This window comes from Pseudogymnoascus destructans (genome assembly GCF_001641265.1).
Source record: "Pseudogymnoascus destructans isolate 20631-21 unplaced genomic scaffold scaffold_4, whole genome shotgun sequence".
Classification (NCBI taxonomy): Eukaryota; Fungi; Ascomycota; class Leotiomycetes; order Thelebolales; family Thelebolaceae; genus Pseudogymnoascus; species Pseudogymnoascus destructans.
In genome coordinates, this window is record NW_020167523.1 from 1,733,411 (window position 1) to 1,755,596 (window position 22,186).

A 22,186-nucleotide genomic window follows, 5' to 3' on the forward strand; every position below is an offset into this window, starting at 1 on the left:
GATGTGAGAATCTAGCCACCCAAGGAAGGGATGAATTTACTAAGACAACACACTGTCTTAGAAAACAGAGCCAAAGGGTCGTAGCTTAGACTATTCCACAACGCAGCAATCAGGTGTGTGATGTAGTGAAGTGGTTCAGACAAGTTGCAACAAATGTTGAGTCTGGGAACTCAGGGGTAAGTCAGAGGTTAACACCTCACTGACTTTTCAGAAACAAGGAGTAACAAGATGAATGCTTGGAAGCTTGGAAAAGACGTGGAAGTATGTGATAGTCAATTTACTGTATTGTCTGCTTGCCCTTTCTTAAGGAAAGGGCAATCCTATTTATGCTAAAGGAGTGTAGTTCTCTCATTTTCCAAGACTTTCCATGACTTACCAGGCTTGGTAACTGTAGTCGACGTAAGAGAATCCCATAGAACCATCTCTTAGGTTCGTAGCCTATAGGAAGTAAAAGGAGGTCCAAGGTCAGAGTATCCATATAGACAAATTATGTCATAACTTAACCAATCTTGTGGGTAACTAAAGAGCGATGACATGTAATAAATCATAGAGGTTCGTAGGAGCTTTTAGAGCTCTTACGAACCTCTATGAGTAGTGGTCGGCATTATGGAGTTGTGATGTGGGAGGATGTGATGTCGTGGTTCAGATGGGGTGGATGGGTTCGATATGGAGCTTTGATATAGGCCTCTAGTTGGTAGAGGTATGTCATGTGGTAGTATGAGTGATGTCATGTAATGAATCATAGAGGGTTGTAGAGATATGCTATGTGGTAATATCGGCCCAGTAACTAAGGAGCGATGACGTGTAATGAATCATAGATGGTTGTAGCAATCGTTGAGTAGTATTGCTCTTGTTGTTGGTGTGATAAGCCAAAATATGTATAGTGACTTGTAGGTTTGAGGAGGAGATTTCCAAGTTTGCTCTTGAGTTTGATAGCAAACTGTGGAGCACGTGTGTCAGTATGACATAACAGTCGAAGGACGCCAGATATATAACTGCCCCTTTGTACTCCTGGACCTCGGAGCACAAGATGTGATAATTGGGAAGAAGCTTTTCAGCCGCTTCCAAATACTACTCGACTATGCAAAGAGCTGGTTAGTATGGCCAAAGGAGTACCCGCCGACTCCTAGCTGGAGCAAGGAGATCACCTTGCCCTACTACATGCGAGAAACGTCCATTCGACATCCCACATACCAGCTGGATGCGAATCGCAGGGATGCTGCCATCCACCGCAAAGACAGACGCCACGCAGGCGGACGCTCGATGAACATGAAAGTGATAACTTCAGGCTATGAAGAGATCACTGTTATGCCACCGAGCCCTACCTGAAACCAAGAGGTTTCTCCCCCACTACTAGTGAAACTGGTACCTAGTTTCACACCCATACGGATATGCGAAATCAGTGCCAATGCCTTCCATCACGAGATGATGCGAAGCGACTAACGGACGGTCCCGCAACCTATGAGCGGTATATGAATGACGTCCTGATGCAATATTTAGATGACTTCTGTACCGCATACTTAGACGACATCCTAATCTATTCAGAGGACCCTACGGAACACATAGAGCATGTGCATAAGGTCCTACAGCGTCTCCGAGAAGCTGGACTCCAAGCCGATTTGAATAAATGCGAGTTCAACGTTGTAACGCTGACTTCTAAACGATAGAAGACACAGAGGTTCTCTTGCGTAAAGGTTTACTTATCATAGGAGGCAGGGGATCATGTCATACTGACATTCGTTGCACTCAGTTTGCTATCAAACTCAAGAGCAAACTGTAACGCTGACTTCTAAACGATAGAAGACACAGAGGTTCTCTTGCGTAAAGGTTTACTTATCAGAGGAGGCAGGGGATCAGACACAAAGGCTTCAAGTAACACGTTACTAGTATATAACAAATACTGTATTGAGTTGAGCACGAAGCTCCTATCTAAGGAAATACTATCTACTTATATAGTGGCGTCGTGCCTAGTGGACTCTTGGGAACTCACTCGAGTCCTCAGAGTCCTGGACTCTTAGGACTCTTCTCATCATCCTGCGAGTCCATCACGTGCCTAGTGGACTCCTGGGAACTCACTCGAGTCCTCGGAGTCCTGGACTCTTAGGACTCTTCTCATCATCCTGCGAGTCCGTCACGTGATACTTTCGGAACTACTATTCCCCGCTGCCCCTCCAGGTACCAGGGCCGGTCTCATGCGACCTCCCTCCATCCTGTCCTGTAGTTGGCCAGCCTTCTTGTTCCGTCGTAACAAACGTCACCAGGACAAAAAAACTTGGGTTACGTTCTCACTACCTCCGGTGTCGAAGCGGACCCCGACAAAATCGAACCCCTTCGTAACTGGATCCGACCAACCACTGTTATGGGTGTGAAGTCCTACCTGGGATTCTGTGGCTTCTATAGACAATTCATTCACAATTTCGGCAAAATAGCAAAGCCCCTCACCACCATCACTAGTCTGTTACGGCTAAGTGCTAGTGCTATGGCTAGCGCTTACGGCTGCAACGTCACGTGATGGATAACATTGGATATCATGGATATTATGTTATCCATGTTATCCACGGATATCCCTTTGGCACGACGCCACTATATAAGTAGATAGTATTTCCTTAGATAGGAGCTTCGTGCTCAACTCAATATAGTATTCTTTTCAATACTGTAACGTGTTACTTGGAAAGCCTTTGTGTCTAATCCCCTGCCTCCTCTGTCAAGTCAACCTTACGCAAGAAACCTCTGTGTCTTCTATCGTTTAGAAGTCAGCGTTACAGTACCATGCTGCCATATGGATTTTACCCGGTACAACAAGTACAGGTGCAATCTTCTGTCCAGCTGCAGATACTGCCTCTATGATCGTAATAGATATACGATTCTCAGGGCTCAGAGTATAGAGCTGCTTTACAGCTCGGGGGACCATAACTCTCTCACCCCCTGGAATTCCAACCCTAAATCCAGTTTCATCCAGATTGACTCTGGATTTATACCATGCTGTAGTACAAATTCCGTGTACTTTTCAAACCACTTAACAATAGCAGGTTCCTCTTGAGCTTGCGTACGCTGTTGCGCAATAGGCTTTGTAGTGATAAAGTGGAAATCCATAAGCTCATTCCGTATATATTTAGTGAGCCAGCTCTGTGACGGTGGAGGCAGTGGGCTCCGTAGGTGGCATACTGCCCCGTAAACCATATGCCTATTAGCCCCTAACCCTAGGTAATACTGCTCTAGAATCCAGGCCTTTAGGGCCTCCGTTTGGTCTATAGAAAGCATCCTATTGTGACCTCCATGGGCCAGCTTCCGTGGGACTGCTCGGGTGATTCTTGACTGTATAGTCGTGGGACCTTAAAAATCCGACTGGCAGCACCTACAGATTCAGAGGGATTTGCTGCCAGCCATTCACAGGCATTTGATAGAGGTGTCCCTTCCATTAAATGAATTACATTTGATTACTATATAAATTACTATGTGTAGGAATGTTCGAGGTTTTGGTAAAGAGTAGCGGTGAACATATGCAAGTTGAGAGGACGCACTTGCTTCCTCTCGTAAGCGAGTGGACGCACTCGCTTCCCCCCACGGTTATATCGAGTTTTTGCCCGTAATAGTATTATCCATAGTACTATCAATAGTACTATAGTGCTAACACTTTATAGTTCATCTGCATATATCGCTGCTGGAATACTCATTCCAAGTCAAAAATGGAAGTACTATGAAGAGAATTGGCCTATTGACTGGATAGCGCCAGCAAAGAATGCTGTTCAATTATTATGGGACAAGCATTACAAGCCAACAATCGAGCCATTAATTGTATCTACAATTCAACCCCAGAATAAGAAGAACTCATTTGAAGAGTGGGCTACACAAAAACGCCGTCAACCACCTATTCAAGATGAATATTTGAAGTATTGCCATCTCATGTCTCTCTTCTTTTCATTCTCAAGCTCGCTGCAATTCTCATTCCCTCCCTCTTTGCCTCTCTGCAAACCATTGAGCTAGCAGCATTTGCTACAACTCTACTTGCAATATACCCATCACACACACGCCCATCATGTCCGACCGTATACGAGAGGCCCCTCTAGGCCAGTTCCTGAGATGGGCAACAAAGAACCGTCTCTTCCCCTATCCCGAAGAGCTTCCCGGCTTCGAACTACCAGAGTCATATAATGCCGTCCTCAGGTCGGAGAAAGAGCCAATCGAACGGCCTATCAGCAGAAAGCAACTCAAAAAGGGGAGCGATGAGTCGAAATCCACTCCGGATTCCGAATCCTTCACCAAGATATCGAACTCCAACGCACCCTTTCCCGCCAAGATACACCGCCAGTTCACACAAGAAGCGCTTAGAGACCGAGATCCAAGACGCCATCGAGCGCGTTGCCAGCAAGCCCATCTACCCAGTTAAGACAGCCGACGGCCTAGTCCTAGTCGACTAATACTCCACCGACGACCCAGCGAACCCACATAACTGGTCCATGGGCAAGAAATCCTGGGTCGGTCTCCTGATCTGCCTCTACACCTTCGTCGTCTACAGCGGCTCCGCGATCTACACCTCCAGCATCCCCCAAGTGATCCAAAAATTCAACCTCTTCGAAGTCGACGCCTACGGCATTGGGCTCCTCGTCTTCTCGCCCCTCAGCGAGATCCTGAGAATAGGGAGGTCACCAGTCTACCTCGTCACAATGTTTATCTTCACCATCATCTCCATCCCCACCGCGCTGGTCAACAACTTCGCCGGTCTCCTCATCCTCCGCTTTCTCCAGGGATTCTTCGGATCCCCCTGGTCTAGCTACCGGAGCCGCGACGATGAGCATGGTATCAATGCTCTACCTCCCCTACGCGCTGATCGCCTGGGTATCAGCCGCATACTGCGGACCGGCTCTAGGTCCGCTTCTTAGCGGTTTGCTGTCGTAGCCGAGGGTTGGAGATTTTCTCTTTGGGAGATCTTCTGGGCTGCTTGCCCGGTTCTGCTGCTTATGTTCTCGGTGCTTCCAGAGACTAGCACGCCGAATATTCTACTCCGAAGAGCTGAGCGCCTGAGAAAGCTGACGGGAGGGTCGAGACTCATGGCTCAGAGCAAGATTGACCAGGCCAAGCTCTCTACACGCGAGGTTGTCGTCGACGCTCTTATCAAGCCGATGGAGACCACCATCAAGGACCCCGCCATCCTCTTCGTCAACGTCTACACCGCGATCATTTCTACTACTCCTTCTTCGAAGTCTTCCCCCTCGTCTACCCAGTCTACTACGGCTTCAGCCTCGGCATCATCGGCGTCCTCTTCACCTGCATCCTCATCGCCTGCCTCATTCGCCGTCTACTCCGCATACCTCTACTTCTACCTCATCCCTATCGTCAAGAACGGCCTACGCGCACAAGAGCATAATCTCGTTCCAGCGCTGTTCGCCTGTTTTGGTCCTACTATCGGTCTCTTCATCTTCGCTGTAAGCACCCCCCTATTTCCCTAACCCTTCACACCAAAACAGAAGCGGAAAACAGAAACTAATTCCTACCAGTGGACCGCACGACCAGACATCACCTGGGTCGCCCCCACAATCGGCATCGTCCTCTACGGCGCCAGCGTCTTCGTCGTCATGCAATGCATCTTCACCTACGTCCCGATGTCGTACCCGCAGTACGCGGCGAGTTTGTTCACGGGCAACGATTTCTTGAGGAGCGCGTCGGCGTGTGCTTCTATCCTCTATGCGCACCCGCTGTATAAGGATCTTGGTGTTGCGAGGGGGACGAGTCTTTTGGGTGGACTGAGTGTTATTGGGATTGTTAAATTTATATTTCCGAGATATCATTTATTTGCACAAGGGACTGTATCTTTCGCCACTGGACAAAAATAATATTATCATTGATACCATTAGTAATACATCATTTATAATTAATATCACCCAAACCTTTACTTGCAACGATGTGTAGATTTTTTTCAATAGCAATATATCTATCCACGTATTATCAGCTTCCTCCATTTGAGAAATATTATATACAGGAACCGCATCTTTAGCCTCTGAAAAGAAATAAAAAATATATTAATATCATAAACACCAAACCATCTACTATATCCTCCAGAGCCTTACTTGTAAAATAACAATATATGTCTGTATTGTATCACAGCTTCTCCCCTTTCCCTTTGCCGATATTTCCTTGGCCAACCAAAGCATTTCCTGGTCGTTTGGTGAAACCACGTGACTGCCGGTTTACTTCCCTAAACGTGCCTAGAGCCATTTCCCCTTTTCACCCGCGACTGCGCCTTACCGCTTTGGGTGACGTGGTACATGCCATTTTGTGTGCAATATGTGGAAATTAGTGTGATAATCCCTCCAAGATGGTACAAACTACGGCTGTCCACAGCAACCAATGATTCCAGGGGACCAAGGGACGTCTCCTTTCCCAATACGCGCACATCCACATCAATCATTTCCGAGCGCCCTTTCCAACTCTCAAGCCAAAAAGTTGAAAGCACCTCGTTCGTTAACAATCCAAAGCATCGACACCACCAACAGCCTACCTCACCCTTCGAACTTCATACTGCTCATTTGCTACCTTCGGTATGGAAGCTGCCACGAATCCCAAGGGAGCTTCTCCTCCGCTGGAGATGCCTCAGAGCGTCGCATCCAGCGACCCAAAGATTGCCGCACAGCAGGCCAGCGACATGCGCAACATTGTCCGCAGAAAGCTCACTGGTTATGTCGGATTCGCGAACCTGCCGAATCAATGGCACCGCAAGAGTGTCCGCAAGGGCTTCAATTTCAACGTTATGGTTGTTGGTAGGTTGACCCTCGCCGGGAAAAGCGAGGTTCGGAAACCACAGCTAATAATTTCTAGGTGAATCTGGTCTCGGAAAGTCGACTCTGGTCAACACTCTCTTCAACACCTCGTTATACCCTCCTCGCGAGCGCAAGGGACCCAGCCTCGACATCATCCCTAAGACTGTTGCCATCCAGTCTCTCAGCGCGGATATTGAGGAGAACGGCGTCCGTCTCCGCCTGACTGTTGTTGATACCCCTGGATTTGGTGATTTCGTCAACAACGACGAGTCATGGAGACCAATTGTCGATAACATCGAGCAGCGCTTCGACGCCTACCTCGATGCCGAGAACAAGGTCAACCGCATGAACATCGTTGACAACCGCGTCCACGCTTGCGTCTACTTCCTCCAGCCAACTGGCCACTCTCTCAAGCCACTTGATATCGAGGTTATGCGCAGACTTCATACCAAGGTCAACCTTATCCCAGTCATCGCCAAGGCTGATACCTTGACCGACGAGGAGATTGCTGCTTTCAAGGCCAGGGTATGATTTCCTGTATTCCTGTTTGGTACGCGGACTTGACTGACTTTTCTTAGATTCTTGCCGATATCAAGTACCACGACATCCAGATCTTCGAGGGTCCCCGTTACGAGCTTGATGACGACGAGACGATTGCCGAGAACAACGAGATCCTGTCCAAGGTTCCTTTCGCAGTTGTTGGAGCTACCGCCGAGATCACCAGCGCCGATGGCCGCAAGGTCCGCGGACGTCGCTACCCGTGGGGTATCATTGAGGTTGACAACGAGGAGCACTGCGACTTCGTCAAGCTCCGCCAAATGCTCATCCGCACACACATGGAGGAGCTCAAGGAGCACACCAACAACGCGCTCTACGAGAACTACCGTTCCGAGAAGCTCACTGGTATGGGTGTTGCACAGGACCCAAGCGTGTTCAAGGAGGTCAACCCCGCTGTCAAGCAGGAGGAGGAGCGCAGCCTGCACGAGCAGAAGCTCGCCAAGATGGAGGCAGAGATGAAGATGGTCTTCCAGCAGAAGGTTGCCGAGAAGGAGAGCAAACTGAGGCAGAGCGAGGAGGAGCTGTACGCTCGCCATCGCGAAATGAAGGAGCAACTCGAGCGCCAACGTATGGAGCTCGAGGAGAAGAAGTCCCGGATCGAGAGCGGGCGACCGCTGGAAGAGAAGGGCAAGAGGAACAAGTTCTCGCTGCGTTAAAGGATACCCGTCTTTGCATCTCGCACACCGTCGACAATCTCAATCTCATAACGAAACGAACAGACACCCTCTTCTTTTTGTTCCTTGTAATTTTTCAAGCGACATTAATTCCTCGAATGACGACGGCGAATGAGGTGTATCTTACGCGGGGCGCAATATCAGCTCCCTCCAGGCCCTGTTCTGCGGCATGCTTCTTTCCCGTTTCTTAAACCTTGCTCTCTCTCTCAATCTCTCAACACTCTCTACTGGAACCAGGCGGACAGGCGGGCGCGATGATAAGGCACTGCGCGGGTGGGACACACGGGGTGGAATAGAAACTTCGAGGAGACGTTTGCGTCTGCCTCTCACAAAAAAGAGACGGGCTGTTCTTGTTGTCTTCACGGAAAACGAAGAATTAATATTGGCCCTTGCCACTTCTCGCTGCTATTCTACCCGACTTGCTTCCCTGGGGCCCCCGGGACGCCTTTTTCGTTGTTTTATTGTTTTATTTTTGCTTGTGCTTCCTTAGCTAACTACTACGACCTCTGCATTGTTTTTTGTTTTCTCTTTTTTTTGTACGTTTTGTGGAGCCCTTGAAAATGCAATGGATGGGAGGGGGGAGGGTGCTTGAGCGGTGAGGACGTGTGTGTAATTGCTACGATAGCTCAAGAGATCTCTGTTTTTGTGATATGAGGCTGGCTGGCTTTGTCTGGCTGGTATGGAGAGTTTTGCTTGTGACTGTGACGTGTGAGTGACTGAATGTGGATGTGACGGTATATGGGTATTTGCTGAGTGCATATATGTGTTGAGCTGAGTGGTATGAAGGGGCATGGAGGTGACTTGGAAGTCAATTTGCCCCTATGAGGCTGGATATCAACCCGGTTCACAGACCTGGCTTGATTTGGTTGTGCCTGCATTATACGGCCACCAGCCACCAGCCACACGTTGCACCAGCCACACTTCCCACGCCACACTCTGTTTTTGGCCCATGTGACGAAAACAACCAGCAGCCTTACATGTACACAGGTAACCTGCGAGCTTTGTTGTAACCTCGCAGTTAAGATTCAACAATCCGCGCCCATTGACTGCTCATCTCGCTCCTCGACGCTTTCATCATATGCTGGATGAATAGAGCCATATGTGCTCGACTGAAACAACAGTCATTGACGAGTTTCCCAGCTACCTATCGCCCTTTGACGACCCATCAACGCATTTACTCATCCGGCAGCATTTTTGACAAGTTCGCCTCCCCGACCCATAAAACCGCCCTCTCACCCTCTGCCGCTCGACTCATACACTCCTCCTCAACACTACACTTCACAAAGATGACGATGAACGGCTCGACTCGCTCGAAACGCAAGCAGCAGGCTGCGCCGCTCCCGGAGAGACCACAGAAGCTGCACCGCGCGGTTAATGGGAAAGAGTCCGTCGGAGAGAACACACCGGACCTGGGGTCCTCCTCGCCCATAGACGAGATGGAGATGGAGATGGAAGAGGAGGACGACGACCGCATCGGAATCGTCGCCCCAGCTGACAGCGCCGAGTGGCAAGCAACCATCGAGAAAGTCGTCCGCAACGTTGTATCCATCCGCTTCTGCCAGACCTGCGCCTTCGACACGGACCCCGCGCTCACCAGCGAAGCGACCGGATTCGTCGTCGACGCAGAGCGCGGATACATCCTCACGAACCGCCACGTCGTCGGCTCGGGCCCGTTCTGGGGGTACGTCGTCTTCGATAACCACGAGGAGGTCGACGCATACCCCGTCTACCGCGACCCGGTGCACGATTTTGGGATCCTGAGATTCGACCCGAAGGCGATCAAGTATATGCCCGTTGCGGCGCTGGAGCTGCGCCCGGACCTGGCGAAGGTGGGCGCGGAGATTAGAGTTGTGGGTAATGATGCGGGTGAGAAACTGAGTATCCTCTCTGGTGTCATCAGTCGACTCGATCGCAATGCTCCGGAGTACGGAGAGGGATACAGCGACTTCAATACCAATTACATCCAGGCGGCTGCGGCGGCTAGTGGTGGGAGTTCGGGGTCGCCCGTTGTGGATATCGATGGGTTTGCGGTGGCGTTGCAGGCGGGAGGGAGAGCGGATGGCGCGGCGACGGATTACTTCCTGCCTGTGTCGAGGCCGAAGCGGGCACTGGAGTGCTTGCAACAGGGCCTACCAATCTCAAGAGGGACGATACAGTGTCAATGGATGCTGAAGCCGTTCGACGAGTGCCGGAGGTTAGGGTTGACGCCGGAATGGGAGGCGAAGATACGCGCGGAGTTCCCGAAGGAGACGGGCATGCTTGTCGCTGAAATTGTGCTCCCGGAGGGACCGTCGGATACGAAGCTCGAGGAGGGAGATATCTTGATGAAGGTCAATGGGGAGCTGCTGACGCAGTTTGTGAGGCTGGATGATATTCTCGACTCGAATGTCGGACAGGCAGTCAAGCTTCTCATACAGCGTGGCAGTGAGGATATTGAGGTTGAGCTCGGTGTTGGGGACCTGCACAAGATTACTCCGGATCGCTTTATTTCCGTTGCTGGTGCTAGTTTCCACGACCTGTCGTACCAGCAGGCCCGCCTATACGCCGTCGCCTGTAAGGGCGTCTTTATTTGTGAGGCTACTGGATCATTCAAGTTCGAGGGCACCGATTCAGGATGGCTCGTACAGTCGGTGGATCACAAGAAAATGCCGGACCTGGCAACCTTCATCGAAGTCATGAAGGCCATCCCGGACCGCTCGCGCGTCGTTGTCACATACAAGCATCTACGCGATCTACACACGCTCAACACAAGTATTCTCTACATTGACCGTCACTGGTCGAGTAAGATGCGCCTGGCAGTCCGGAATGATAACACTGGGCTATGGGACTTCAGCGATCTCGCAGAGGCCCTACCAGCTCTGCCGCCAGTTCCCCGCAGCGCGAGCTTCATCCAGCTCGACAACCCGACGCACCCAGCCGCTGCAGAGTTAGTCAAGAGCTTCGTGCGCGTTGCGTGCCATATGCCCGTTAAGTTGGACGGCTTCCCACGGAACCGCAAGTGGGGTATGGGTGTCGTGCTCGATGCCGAGAAGGGTCTTGTCATCATCTCCCGCGCGGTTGTGCCGTACGACTTCTGCGACATCTCTATCACGATTGCAGACTCTATCATTGTCGACGGCAAGGTTGTTTTCATGCACCCCCTCCAAAACTACGCCATCATCAAATACGACCCATCACTTGTTGACGCACCGGTTAAGAGCGCCAAGCTCAGCACCGAGCAGATCAAGCAGGGCGCCTCGACATACTTTATCGGCTTCAACCAAAACATGCGCATCGTCGTCGCGCAAACAACCGTCACCGACATCACCGCCGTCGCCATCCCCGCCAACGCCGGCGCCCCCCGGTACCGCGCCGTCAACCTCGACGCCATCACCGTCGACACAAGCCTAAGCGGCCAATGCGGCAGCGGCGTTCTCGTCGCCGAAGACGGCACCGTCCAAGCCCTCTGGCTCACCTACCTCGGCGAGCGCTCTTCCACCACTAACAAAGACAGCGACTACCACCTCGGCATGGCAACACCCACCCTTCTCCCCGTCATCAAACAGATCCAAGCCGGCGTAACCCCGGAACTGCGCATGCTCAGCGTCGAGTTCAACGCTATCCAGATGTCGCAGGCGCGCATTATGGGCGTCTCGGAGTCGTGGATTAAGAGTGTTGCTGCTGCCAACTCTGCGCACCACCAGCTTTTCATGGTGCGCAAGCGCACTTTTGAGCGTAATGAGGACTCACATGCGCTCCAGGAGGGAGACGTCATTCTAACCCTCAACGGAAACATCGTTACTCGCGTCTCGGAGCTGGACGTCATGTACGACAATGAAGTGCTCGAAGCCGTCATCGTGCGTGACTGCGTCGAGATGCACGTTGCGGTTCCCACAGTCGCGGCGCACGATGTGGAGACAGACCGCGCGGTCAACTTCTGTGGTGCCGTCCTGCATCGCCCGCATCTGGCTGTGCGTCAGCAGATTAGCAAGTTGCACAGTGAGGTTTATGTTAGTGCGCGCACGAGGGGTAGCCCGGCGTATCAGTATGGACTTGCGCCGACGAACTTTATCACTGCTGTCAATGGTGTTGCGACGCCGGATCTGGAGGCCTTTATTCGTGAGGTCGTGAGGATTCCGGATAATACCTGTAAGTACCCCCCAGCTTTCTTCCTCCCTGTTTCTGGAGAGCCTTTTATGGTTTGAGGCGCAAATTGCTAACGCTCTTTCAGACTTCCGCCTCAAGTGCATGACGTTCGATAACGTCCCGTGGATCTGTACGATGAAGAAAAACGAGCACTACTTCGCGACGATGGAGTGGATCAAGGATCCGCGCGAGGAGTGCGGATGGCGCCGTGTATCATACGAGCATGGCGAGAGCATCGAGGGCGAAGGCAAAGAAGGCATTAACGCGATCGCGGCGGAAAGCATCGCCGAAGATGATACCGGGGCTGGTGATACCGAGCCCGTCGCCGTGAAGGCGTAAGTGGTTTGGGAAGGGAAGAGCGAGTGGCGTCTGGGGCGAGAGGGGATATCTATGTGGGCTGGTTGGTAAAGGGATTGGTCGTATTGTAAATTTATTGAATAGATAGACCCTCCTGGCTTGCTCATTGAGGGGCTCGTCGGCTGGCTGTATTGTATAGGTATACAAGATGAAAGGCTAGAGGAAGGATAGATCACGCAGTTGATAATATAAAAAAACAAAGTATATATTATACATGCGATATACCTATTAGTTTAAGACCGAATGTAGTATTTTCTCCTGCGACTCGGAGTTAAATATAGGAGACCCAAAAGACCCCCTATACAAAAGTGCACAAGTGGCATATTCACTCACCCGTAATTTGGGGACGTCTCTCGATAGCTATCCGCCCAGCACCTCCGCCGCCGCGGACAACGACGAACACCAGCGCGCACAGCGAGGAAAGAACCACAGACAGCCGCCAAGGCATCAGAAGAGACACAATGGTGCTCTCATTCATCCTGATCCAAAACCGGCAGTGCGTCCCCCACCCCCCCTCCTTTCCTCCCCCGAAACCCGCCGCACACCCAGCTAACCAACCCCCCCGGCTCCCCAGAGGCAAGACCCGCCTAGCGAAATGGTACGCCCCATACACCGACGCCGACAAGATCAAGCTCAAGGGCGAGGTGCACCGTCTCATCGCGCCGCGGGACCAGAAGCACCAGTCGAATTTCGTGGAGTTCCGACAGCATCGGGTCGTGTATCGGCGGTATGCGGGGCTGTTCTTCTGCGTCTGCGTGGATGCGAATGATAATGAGCTGGCGTACCTGGAGGCTATACACTTCTTTGTTGAGGTGCTGGATAGCTTCTTTGGGAATGTGTGTGAGCTGGATTTGGTGTTTAATTTTTACAAGGTGAGTGCGCTGGAATATGAGGCGGGGGGGAAGGGGATTGGGCTAATTTGAGGGGGCTAGGTGTATGCGATTCTCGATGAGGTGTTCCTTGCCGGTGAGATTGAGGAGACGAGCAAACAGGTTGTGTTGACGAGGCTGGAACATCTGGATAAATTGGAGTAAAGAGCGGGTTGTGATACGTGTGGTGGTGCACAGTGCCTGGCATGGCATGGCGGAGAATGGGATGTCCAGGGATGGAACAGGTTACACTATTGCATGGCAAGGCGTTCTGGGGTACATACTTGCTGATATGAAACGGCAAATTTACAATGAGAATGTGATATTCGAGGATAACGTATCATTTGTTGTTCGTAGTAGGATAATGATGCTAAGTGTCTCCGAACATCCCTTCTCCCAACGCATCCCACGACGGATGCCACTGTTTATAGTCCTCTAAATGCATGCCAGCATCCCCAGTCTTCAAAACGCCTGCTAATATCACCCACTTGAACGTATGCCCGCAGTCACTTGAACGTATGCTGGTGTTTACAACCTTTTAAGCGCTTGCTAATATCTATAGTCTCTTAAAGCCTGCTACTATCCGTAGTCCTCTAAATAGTCGGCATGCTGCACAACTGTTTCAACAGACGCCTTAAGACCCGTAGCAAAGCACGTCACCGGATCACATATCAATCCATTGAAGCGGTCCTCTTCAAAACCAACTCTTTCCTTCCACCAAACCAACCAATCTTCTGCTCTTGCCCCCTCTGCATTGAATAGCCCGACACTAACATCAATGAGCTCCGGCCGGTCAGTGTTGTGCCAGAATATAGTCGCTCCACACCTAGGACAGAACTCGCGGGTAACGCCGGGCGAGCTGCTGTAGCTGCGTAGGATGCCCCCCTACGCATCGATCTCAATACTGGTACTATTGCCAAATCCACGAAGAGGAAGAACTTTAATGAGGCCGTTGATCCTGTTACAATGACAGGAGATAGTAATGGGCCCCTCTAAATCAAAAACGGCTCGTCAATCTTCTTAAATAACTTGACTGGCTGTGGGAGCTCCGGCGGAGCGTCATTTGACAGAGACATCGGAAAAGCCGTATGAGAAGTCCTTTGGCGGCAACAATACTGGAACCCAGAACTGGAATCCCGAAGACAGTATGTAGATACACCAGAAAGCGTGCTGCAAAAATGAGACGACGGAGACAGTGGCTATATGTACATGGTGAGGAGAGAGGGGAAGAGCGAACAAGAAAGCCTCGAGATAAGCCCAACGCGGAATTACGGGCAAGTACGAGTTGCGAGTTTCTGTATGCAACGCCAATCAGTTCCACCACCCGTGATTATTTATTTCCACCAGTTGCGAGCACGAAGAACCAGAAGGAACCAGATACTCCGAAACTGTGTGGATTTAGATATAGCAATTGCGTAATTCCATGATCCCGCAAGACTAGCTAACTGAGAATAAAGAGGTCTTGTAACTTTGATCGCAACCTGGTGGGGAGTCTTCAGGGACTAGCAACTGCGAACCACCTGCCAGAACAACCTAAAATTGACCGCCAATATAGTGTGATAAGCGCCAACTATCATCCATCCCATCACCTTACTCTGATGGTGTCTCCGGGCTACTGTATGCTATCTCAGCGTCTGACTTGACATCGGAGTCGCTCATTTCCACAGCGTCTGCGTCTGGCAGATTGGCCACTGGCACCTAAAAACATGAGATTCTGGTTAAAAAATGTCGAGGATCTGTAACTTACCTTCCTCAAGCTCGGAAGAATTAGAGCCTCCCGAAGACCCAGCCCAGTAATCTCGAGATGAGCACCATCCGTCGTCTGGGCTCGAGATAGGTTCTCTGCAATGAGTAAATTAGCATGGAGGTCCGAAATGGGATAAAGCCAACGTACAACTCATTGTTAGATCGTTGGACTTCGGCTTCTGCCTCCTTGTCCTCGGATTCTGCCTCCTCGTCTTCGGATTCTGCCTCCTTGTCCTCGGATTCTGCCTCCTCGTCTTCGGATTCTGCCTCTTCGTCCTCACCATCAATATCACTACCCGAGATCTCCTCAACCATTGTATCGTTTTCACTTGAATTGCTTGTATTACTATCGAGAGATTCTTCCAAGCGCTTGGCATTGTCAAGAAGATCCCACATGTGAAGTGCATTGAGGCGCTTCACCCTGCCGAGACCAAGCGTACGGAAATCAAGGCCATCACCATCCGACATGTCTCCCTCAAAACTGTCCATATCGCCAGAAGAGTAATTTTCGAGCTTGGTGCGTTTAGAGCAATCGCCCATATTCTCCGTATGATCGATGGGGTCTGGACTTCTGGACCGCTTCAATCGAGGCCTGGCATTGCCAATCTCATTGATAAGTGGAGCTGCATATCGTAACGCCTCTTTGTCGACGGGCTCTTCTTCGCCGTAAAAATTCTTTGCTAGAGCATTGTAATGGGTTGGATTCTCCAGTTTGCTTCTTTGCTTTATAATCTCATCGGTGAGCTTTTCCAACCACATCCCAGTGAAAGCATCCCCTTGGTCCTGTTCCCACATCATACGTTCCTCATCATTTAAATATCCGTTTTTTCTCTCATCATTTTGTCGAACTGGAGAAAATACTGGGATTTTTGGCTTATCAAATGATGCTCCCTTATGGCGGCTGAACTCGGGGCTCGAGTTGTTGGTAGACTCGTATCTTGAGAGGCGCCCATCATCCCTGAGCGTTCTGTCTGGGCGTCGAAACCCATCGTTTTCATCGCCAATGTGCCCCCAGCGTGAAATATGTCCGTGTTTAGTTGCAACGGACTTTTCAATTCGACTTTCGTTCTTGTCAGCCCTTCTGTTGTAGAATTTGTCAGGTCCGTTGATTTGCCTTTCCCGAAGGCGGCTTGCTGGATGCTTGCTATGCACCCTAGGGTTGAAAAGCACCACAAAGAGTGAAGTTTTGCGTGATGTTTCATTGTCGTCTTTCAAGTAGGAGGGCAGGTGTCCCAAAGCCTTGTCCCTGAGATATTTGGATGGGAACCACACAACCACATTGGATTTACTCAGCCGTTCGACGCCGACAATGTTCGAAATATCTCTTTCCCTGAAGAGCCTTTCCACATCTTTCCTCAAATATCTCCCAGTATTCATGAAGTAAAGGCCTACTTCTTCCGGTTCATCTTTATTGCCACCAAGCCGCCTCGATGTTTTCTCAGGGCTGGCTGCATGTCCACTGCTCGTATCGATATCTGACCATTGCTTAGTTCCTCTGCCTGCGTATATTCTAACAAGCGGGCGTGTAAGGTCTTTGTCTTTCCGGGCCTTCAAGTCATCTGGAAGCAGGTCATAAGCCCGGTCCCTGTCTTCAATTGTCCGAAAATGCACAGTTCTGTTTGTCAACCACGCCTCTAGTCGCGTGACGGTATGCCGATAATCAGGATGGAAGATTTCTACCACTTCATTATTTGAGTAGTTCCCAACATTCATAACGAACAGACCAATTGTGCCACCCGGTGCACTTGCACGGACCGACGAATTGTTGGGCGAGGACAAATAGTGCTTCGCTGGAGACTTGGCGGCCTCGTGCGTTTTGGGTTCTGGTCCTCTATGAGCACGTCTGGATTCCTCAGGTACATGGCGATCTCCCTTTCTCAAAGGAGGGGCAGATGGAGGGCTTCTAGCACTATGAGGTCTTAAATCCATATTGTATGCAGTCTCCAACTCATCTATGGTTGGTGGGTATCTTGGATTCACCTCGGTTTTTGAGTCGTGAAACGGGCCATGAGTCCTTTTCCAATGCTCAACCCCAAGAACCAGGTCTTTGAGTCTGATATCTCTGGCTTTCAAGCTCTGAGTCCATTGCATGACGACGTTCTTCCAGTTGTAGTTGATTGTTGTCTGTGGTGCACGGCGTTGGGCCTCGAGCCATCTCAAGTATGCTTCAAACGTCCTTGCAAACGAGAACTTTCCCAGGTTCTTGTTGAAGGTGCTCAGCAGTGTCTGGGCCAGCTCACCAGAAGATAGGTGCTCTGGATTGGAGTGTAACTTTTTTACTATTTTCTCTTCGCTTTTGCTTAGAGAACTGGATGATATCGAGGCTCGTTTCGGGACTGGTGTAACGGGATCCATCTTGCTTCGATTGTCCGACTGATGTCAAACTGGCCCGCCTGAGGTCCAGTATGGAAACAGCAATTGGATAAAATTGAGAGAGATAAGGTGATTGATGAAGAGAAATGAGTAGTAGAACGTGGGTAGTAAAAGGTGGTTGGGTTTGTTGTTGAAGGTAGGTGAATTTGACTGGGACAAAGGTGGCTGATTGTTGGTCTCAGTTCTTCAAAGGGAAGTCGCCAAACTTATAACCCACGGCTACACCCAACACTCAAAAGTAGGCTGTCGTTGCAATAAAAGATTACAATTGTAATAGAAAGTCCACCACATCCTGGTTTAAATGTGCCCCGGGAATTGTTGTGTTTTTCTCTGCCAGATGGGCTCCCATGTTGTGGGATATCTGACCCAAGTCTCACTTATGCCCATTGGAACAAACAGAACCACACACTCAAGAAACACAAAATATTCATATCAGAGCACATAAATAAACCAGCTCCCTCCTTTTCTCCGGAAATAAGAGTGTAATAGGAATTTACAAAATAGAGGCTACATATGTACCATATAACGCAAATAATACTGCATAGCTTCATAATTGGCCGGCAGAACATGCAAAGCGCCTGGGCACACTGGCTTCACTTCGAAATCAAACGGGTCAATTTGATCATCACTTGATTAGTTTAACGATTCTGTGACGACGAGCTGGTTTCAGGGCTAAATCGCTATCGATATATACTATATACGCCATAATTACTTGCCCTTCCTACTCTCTTCCTCCTCAATGCTCTGTTTGCTACGGATCCTCTCCAACTCCTCCTCAATCCTCTTGGATCTAACCCTCCGCAACGACATCGGCAGCTCTGCATTCGCCAGCTTCGCGCTAATCTGCTCGCCACCCTCAGTATTGACGATGCTGCCCAGTCTAGTGTTCCTTCTCTTCCTCACCCCAGGCTCCAATTTCTCAGCCACTTTATCCGCCATCTCGGCTTCCTGGGATTGCCCGCTTCGGCGTCTTTGTGGAGCTTGGCTGGGTTCGGTCTCTTGCCGACCGCGTTTTTCTTCCTCAATTAGTGTTTCACGCTCTTCGGCTTGCCCGCTCTCTTTGATTTTTTTGATATAATCAGAGTAGGATGGCCTGGTCAAGAGCCCGCTCCGGAACTCGTTCGCACCAACCAAGAGCTTAGTAAGATCCACCAGCTCCTCTAAATACTCAATGATCTCGATCTGCCCAGCCGAGGCTGCGTTCCAAGACAGAAACTTCTGGCGCAACATCCGGCGTACCATGAGCTTCTCCATCTTCGATCGTTCCATGTTGTCTTTGCCAAGGATTGCAGGTTCATTCTCCAATACAATCTCTCGTACGCGGTTCACAACTCGAAGGTGTGCCAATCGTGCAGAAGGCAGAAACTGAGGGAGTGGCAGTTTAGTTGTAAGCGCTTCATGCACGGCGAATAGAATCAAAGTTATGCTGCCAGCTAGGTTTCTTCGATAGGCGTAAATCTCTTCGTTAAGTTCCTCGAGAACGCCGGAGCCATACTCATTCCGTAGCTGGAGTATGTTGTCCATTCTTTCTATGATGCGATGAAGGACGTAGAGAACCTCCTGATAAACCAGGCTAAGCCCAGCAAAAGAACCCTTCAGTCGAGGTTCCTGGTTGCAGAATGGAAGAAAAGTCGCAGCTGCTCCAAGTGCGTCCTCGGCTTTACCCATAGCGATCTCAAACCTCTCTATGACTTCTGGAGATCGCGCATCTGTGTTCTTTCCGCTCTCTACGCCATACGCCAGGCATGCCTCCATCTCCGAAATCTTTTGAATTGCTGCAGCGAGAGACTCGACAAGTCGATCCCTAGCTCGAACAGGCAATACAGCGAATTCGATGAATATAGCAACGGCTCCACCGACCAGGAAAGCAATAAGACGCTTCAGAAAGTTGTCTACTGCACCTCCTGACAGAGTGTTGTCGACGCTTGCCAGAGCGACAATGCACATCGATATGATGCACACCATGCCCGCTTTGACGTACGTGGTTCCGAGCTGGACATATGTTGATGGAACAACCCCTATAACCAACATAACAACTGTGATCACACGGTTTCCTTGGGAGGCTTCAAATGCGGCTAAGCCCCAGCAACAGCCGATAGTTGTCCCTACAACCCTGAGTAAAAAGACCCAAACACTGGCACCAATCACGACTTCCGTGATCAATACTAGTTGAAGGGCTGCCCATAATCCACGATTTAGGTAGTACCACGTATTCCACTTCCCAACGAAAGCAGGCCATGTCACCAGAAGGACTGCAATACTGAGCTTTATTGCGTACTCAACATCATCCGAAGCTGCGACCGCATCGACAAAATCAGCGAGCTTGATCCGCAGACGTGCAAACCAGCTTTTTTCCTTCTCCTTGGGTTTGACCTTTTTGGTCACCTTCGGTATGGGGGGTTTCTGTGCTGGTGCCGTTTGGCCACCAGCCTCAAGATCACCAGTCTTAACCTTTGCTCGTGTCTCATGAGGCCCTTTGTCGTCATCTTGTTGGTCTTCCTTACCCTGGCGCTTGTCTTTCCGGCCCTGTTCAGGAAGGGACAGCATATCGTGTTCTCCACCTGTGGTCAACCACTTCCGCCAGTCAATCCTTGGAGCCCACAACCTTCGTTTTTCATGGCGTTCCTGCCTCTTCTCTACCAATTTCCGTGAATGCTTCAACATTTTGCGCATGTTGGTTGCCGCCTGCCGAAGGTTAAGTATGAAGCTCGAGATCAAGAAAATCTCCATTCTAGGTGTCACATCAACATGCGTGCTGTGAGATTCATAATATGCTGTAGCGGATTCGAGGGCGGCTGAGGCATTCTTGTCGAAATCCACAATGGAAGCTTTCATAGCGTCAATGTGGATGTCCAATTCCTCCAATTCAATTCCCTTCGGGGGGAATGCACCAGATGGGAGCTTTCGGACATCATAACAGTAGGCCAGGCAAGACGTGATAACTTCCACGCTTTTGTCGATGTTTTCTTGGAGTGAATGGAGAGGACCTTCAATTCGTTTTAGTAGGCGTCTCATGAGCTCCTCATCCGCGGACTTTATTTCCTTCTGCGGCTTCACCATTTCCAAGTCTTCCTTCTCTCTCCTAAGCCTAGCTCTGCTTTTGCTTCTTCTACCCCTGCTTTTACTCCTATGGGCTTTCTTCTTCTTCTTCTTCTTCTTCCAAGGCATATGTGACTCTTCTTTGTCGCTGAATTGCTCGTGACTTGATTCACCGCCCGTCTCAGAATCTTGATCAAACGAGGACCGTCTGCTCCTACTTATGCTTCCCGTAGGAGTTTTGACACCCTTAGCTCCATCACTGGCAACTTTAACGTCGTCTATGTCGCCCAGTAATGCATATTTGCTCTCACATGCACCAATTAAGGATATTGTGTTCGCAACGAGCTTCTTCATCGACGTAGCGCTGATTGGTTTCAAGTCTCGCGGCGGCAGAACGGCAAATGCTAATTCGAACATGCATTCTTGCTGTGCAGATTTGCAGCTCTCAAGTTTAGCTCGCAGCTTCGCCTTCTGATCAGTCAATGATTTCAGCTCGATAATTGACGGAATAACAGGTTTCGGAACTTCTGCAGCAGAGGGTTCTTCTCCAGAACGCTCTCCTTCAGCTGTTTTGGCGGGGTCAAAGGGTTCCTCCTTTAACGGTTTTGACCGTAGAGACTTGGCTGCTTTAAGCAGCCTATGGAATAAAGATTCTTTTGGAGCTTCTAGTTCCTGGTCGCTCGTCTCAGCTTCTTCCTCATAACTGCCCCCGTCTTGTTTTACAATCGTCTCATTATTGGGTTCGAGAATGGCGACAAAGTAGCTGTTGGCGTCTCTCAAAGTGCTGACTGTCTGGCTCAGAGTCTCAATGGTGGTAATGCCCAAAAAGCTACTACTGAACTCTGGGAAAACAGTAACATTGACAATAAGTAAGATCCCTACTGCCGATAAAATTGGATAGAGGATAGCAGTGACTAATCCAACAGTAACGGCTGTAGCAGGGTTTGTCAAAGTGACGACAACGACGATGAGCATCAGAAGTACCCCCAAAAACAGCCGTGGGGTATGGGACCTCAGGTATCCATGAAACAAAACAGCCAATGTGAGGAAAACTCCCTTAATAGTAAAAGCTGCCGGTATATTGTAATGATATACCAAAGACGATAGGTAAACTCCCAACACTGACCAGGCCGCCCCAAAAAGCGTCCCAAGAATTGTCAGGATCAATGCTTCAGCCATCATGCCGAAGCGCCTCCCTGGATGGCCAAAAACGGTGGTAATAACCGCCAGATATGTAGCCTTCCCATAGACGCCAATAACGGCAGGTATCAGGGCTATTATTATGGCAATTGTCGAGGCGATAGTGTTTTTGAGCATTCTTTGCCAGAGATTGCCCGTTTGCAAATTGGCCCATATCGCCGACGCATGTTTCGCAGACCATTCCCCCACTTTATCCAATGTAGTTGGCTTCTTTTCAACAGCTTTATCGGGCTCTGCCTCGTTCTTATTCGAGTTTGGGCGTTGACTTGGCCTCGGGCTTCCTCGTGGAGCGGCCTCGGGCGAGGGTGGGCGAGCGGCGGTCATCCTGCACACTTTGCGCCACGAGACGCAGGTACCTCAAAATTCTTGTTGTGTCTGTTTCAACCTATTGATAATATTCTTGCTGTAAAGCCAGATAGACTCGATGTCCCCTCTATATCGAGAGCTGGAGGAGTTGTTAAGTTCTTGAGCCGGGTGGTAGCCATCGTCC

At 50.1% G+C, this 22,186-nt stretch overlaps 7 protein-coding genes across 7 annotated transcripts; 5 read left to right on the top strand and 2 right to left on the bottom strand.

Annotated features, from left to right (window-relative positions):
- Positions 1–4,036: 4,036 nt before the first annotated feature.
- VC83_02242 (uncharacterized protein) lies at positions 4,037–4,387 on the top strand (the record flags this gene model as incomplete). The annotated part of the gene is made up of 1 exon (XM_024465909.1): positions 4,037–4,387. The coding sequence occupies one exon, from the start codon at positions 4,037–4,039 to the stop codon at positions 4,385–4,387; it is 351 nt and encodes a 116-aa protein (XP_024326634.1).
- A 70-nt stretch (positions 4,388–4,457) lies between these two features.
- On the top strand, positions 4,458–4,880 carry VC83_02243 (uncharacterized protein; the record flags this gene model as incomplete). Its single annotated transcript, XM_024465910.1, has 1 exon — positions 4,458–4,880. One exon carries the CDS (start codon positions 4,458–4,460, stop codon positions 4,878–4,880), a length of 423 nt encoding a protein of 140 aa, XP_024326633.1.
- A 78-nt stretch (positions 4,881–4,958) lies between these two features.
- Positions 4,959–5,831, top strand: VC83_02244 (uncharacterized protein; the record flags this gene model as incomplete). The annotated part of the gene is made up of 2 exons (XM_024465911.1): positions 4,959–5,423; positions 5,496–5,831. The coding sequence occupies 2 exons, from the start codon at positions 4,959–4,961 to the stop codon at positions 5,829–5,831; spliced, it is 801 nt and encodes a 266-aa protein (XP_024326628.1).
- A 570-nt stretch (positions 5,832–6,401) lies between these two features.
- On the top strand, positions 6,402–8,965 carry CDC3 (septin). The gene is made up of 3 exons (XM_024465912.1): positions 6,402–6,755; positions 6,814–7,280; positions 7,334–8,965. The coding sequence occupies exons 1-3, from the start codon at positions 6,539–6,541 to the stop codon at positions 7,967–7,969; spliced, it is 1,320 nt and encodes a 439-aa protein (XP_024326627.1). The 5' UTR covers positions 6,402–6,538; the 3' UTR covers positions 7,970–8,965.
- Positions 8,966–8,978: 13 nt separating this feature from the next.
- On the top strand, positions 8,979–12,687 carry VC83_02246 (uncharacterized protein). Its single transcript, XM_024465913.1, has 2 exons — positions 8,979–12,115; positions 12,198–12,687. Exons 1-2 carry the CDS (start codon positions 9,073–9,075, stop codon positions 12,449–12,451), a joined length of 3,297 nt encoding a protein of 1,098 aa, XP_024326630.1. The 5' UTR covers positions 8,979–9,072; the 3' UTR covers positions 12,452–12,687.
- Positions 12,688–14,913: 2,226 nt separating this feature from the next.
- On the bottom strand, positions 14,914–17,439 carry VC83_02247 (uncharacterized protein; the record flags this gene model as incomplete). Its single annotated transcript, XM_024465914.1, has 3 exons — positions 14,914–15,036; positions 15,086–15,180; positions 15,233–17,439. 3 exons carry the CDS (start codon positions 17,437–17,439, stop codon positions 14,966–14,968), a joined length of 2,373 nt encoding a protein of 790 aa, XP_024326629.1. The 3' UTR covers positions 14,914–14,965.
- A 726-nt stretch (positions 17,440–18,165) lies between these two features.
- VC83_02248 (uncharacterized protein) lies at positions 18,166–22,020 on the bottom strand (the record flags this gene model as incomplete). The annotated part of the gene is made up of 1 exon (XM_024465915.1): positions 18,166–22,020. One exon carries the CDS (start codon positions 22,018–22,020, stop codon positions 18,166–18,168), a length of 3,855 nt encoding a protein of 1,284 aa, XP_024326636.1.
- Between the last annotated feature and the right edge of the window lie 166 nt (positions 22,021–22,186).

Coding starts and splice junctions, on each gene's coding strand:
- CDC3 (XM_024465912.1), top strand. CDS start 6,539: ATGGAAGCTGCCACGAATCCCAAGGGAGCTTCTCCTCCGCTGGAGATG. Junction 6,756..6,813: donor TTTCAACGTTATGGTTGTTG/GTAGGTTGACCC, acceptor AATAATTTCTAG/GTGAATCTGGTCTCGGAAAG. Junction 7,281..7,333: donor TTGCTGCTTTCAAGGCCAGG/GTATGATTTCCT, acceptor GACTTTTCTTAG/ATTCTTGCCGATATCAAGTA.
- VC83_02246 (XM_024465913.1), top strand. CDS start 9,073: ATGAATAGAGCCATATGTGCTCGACTGAAACAACAGTCATTGACGAGT. Junction 12,116..12,197: donor GAGGATTCCGGATAATACCT/GTAAGTACCCCC, acceptor ACGCTCTTTCAG/ACTTCCGCCTCAAGTGCATG.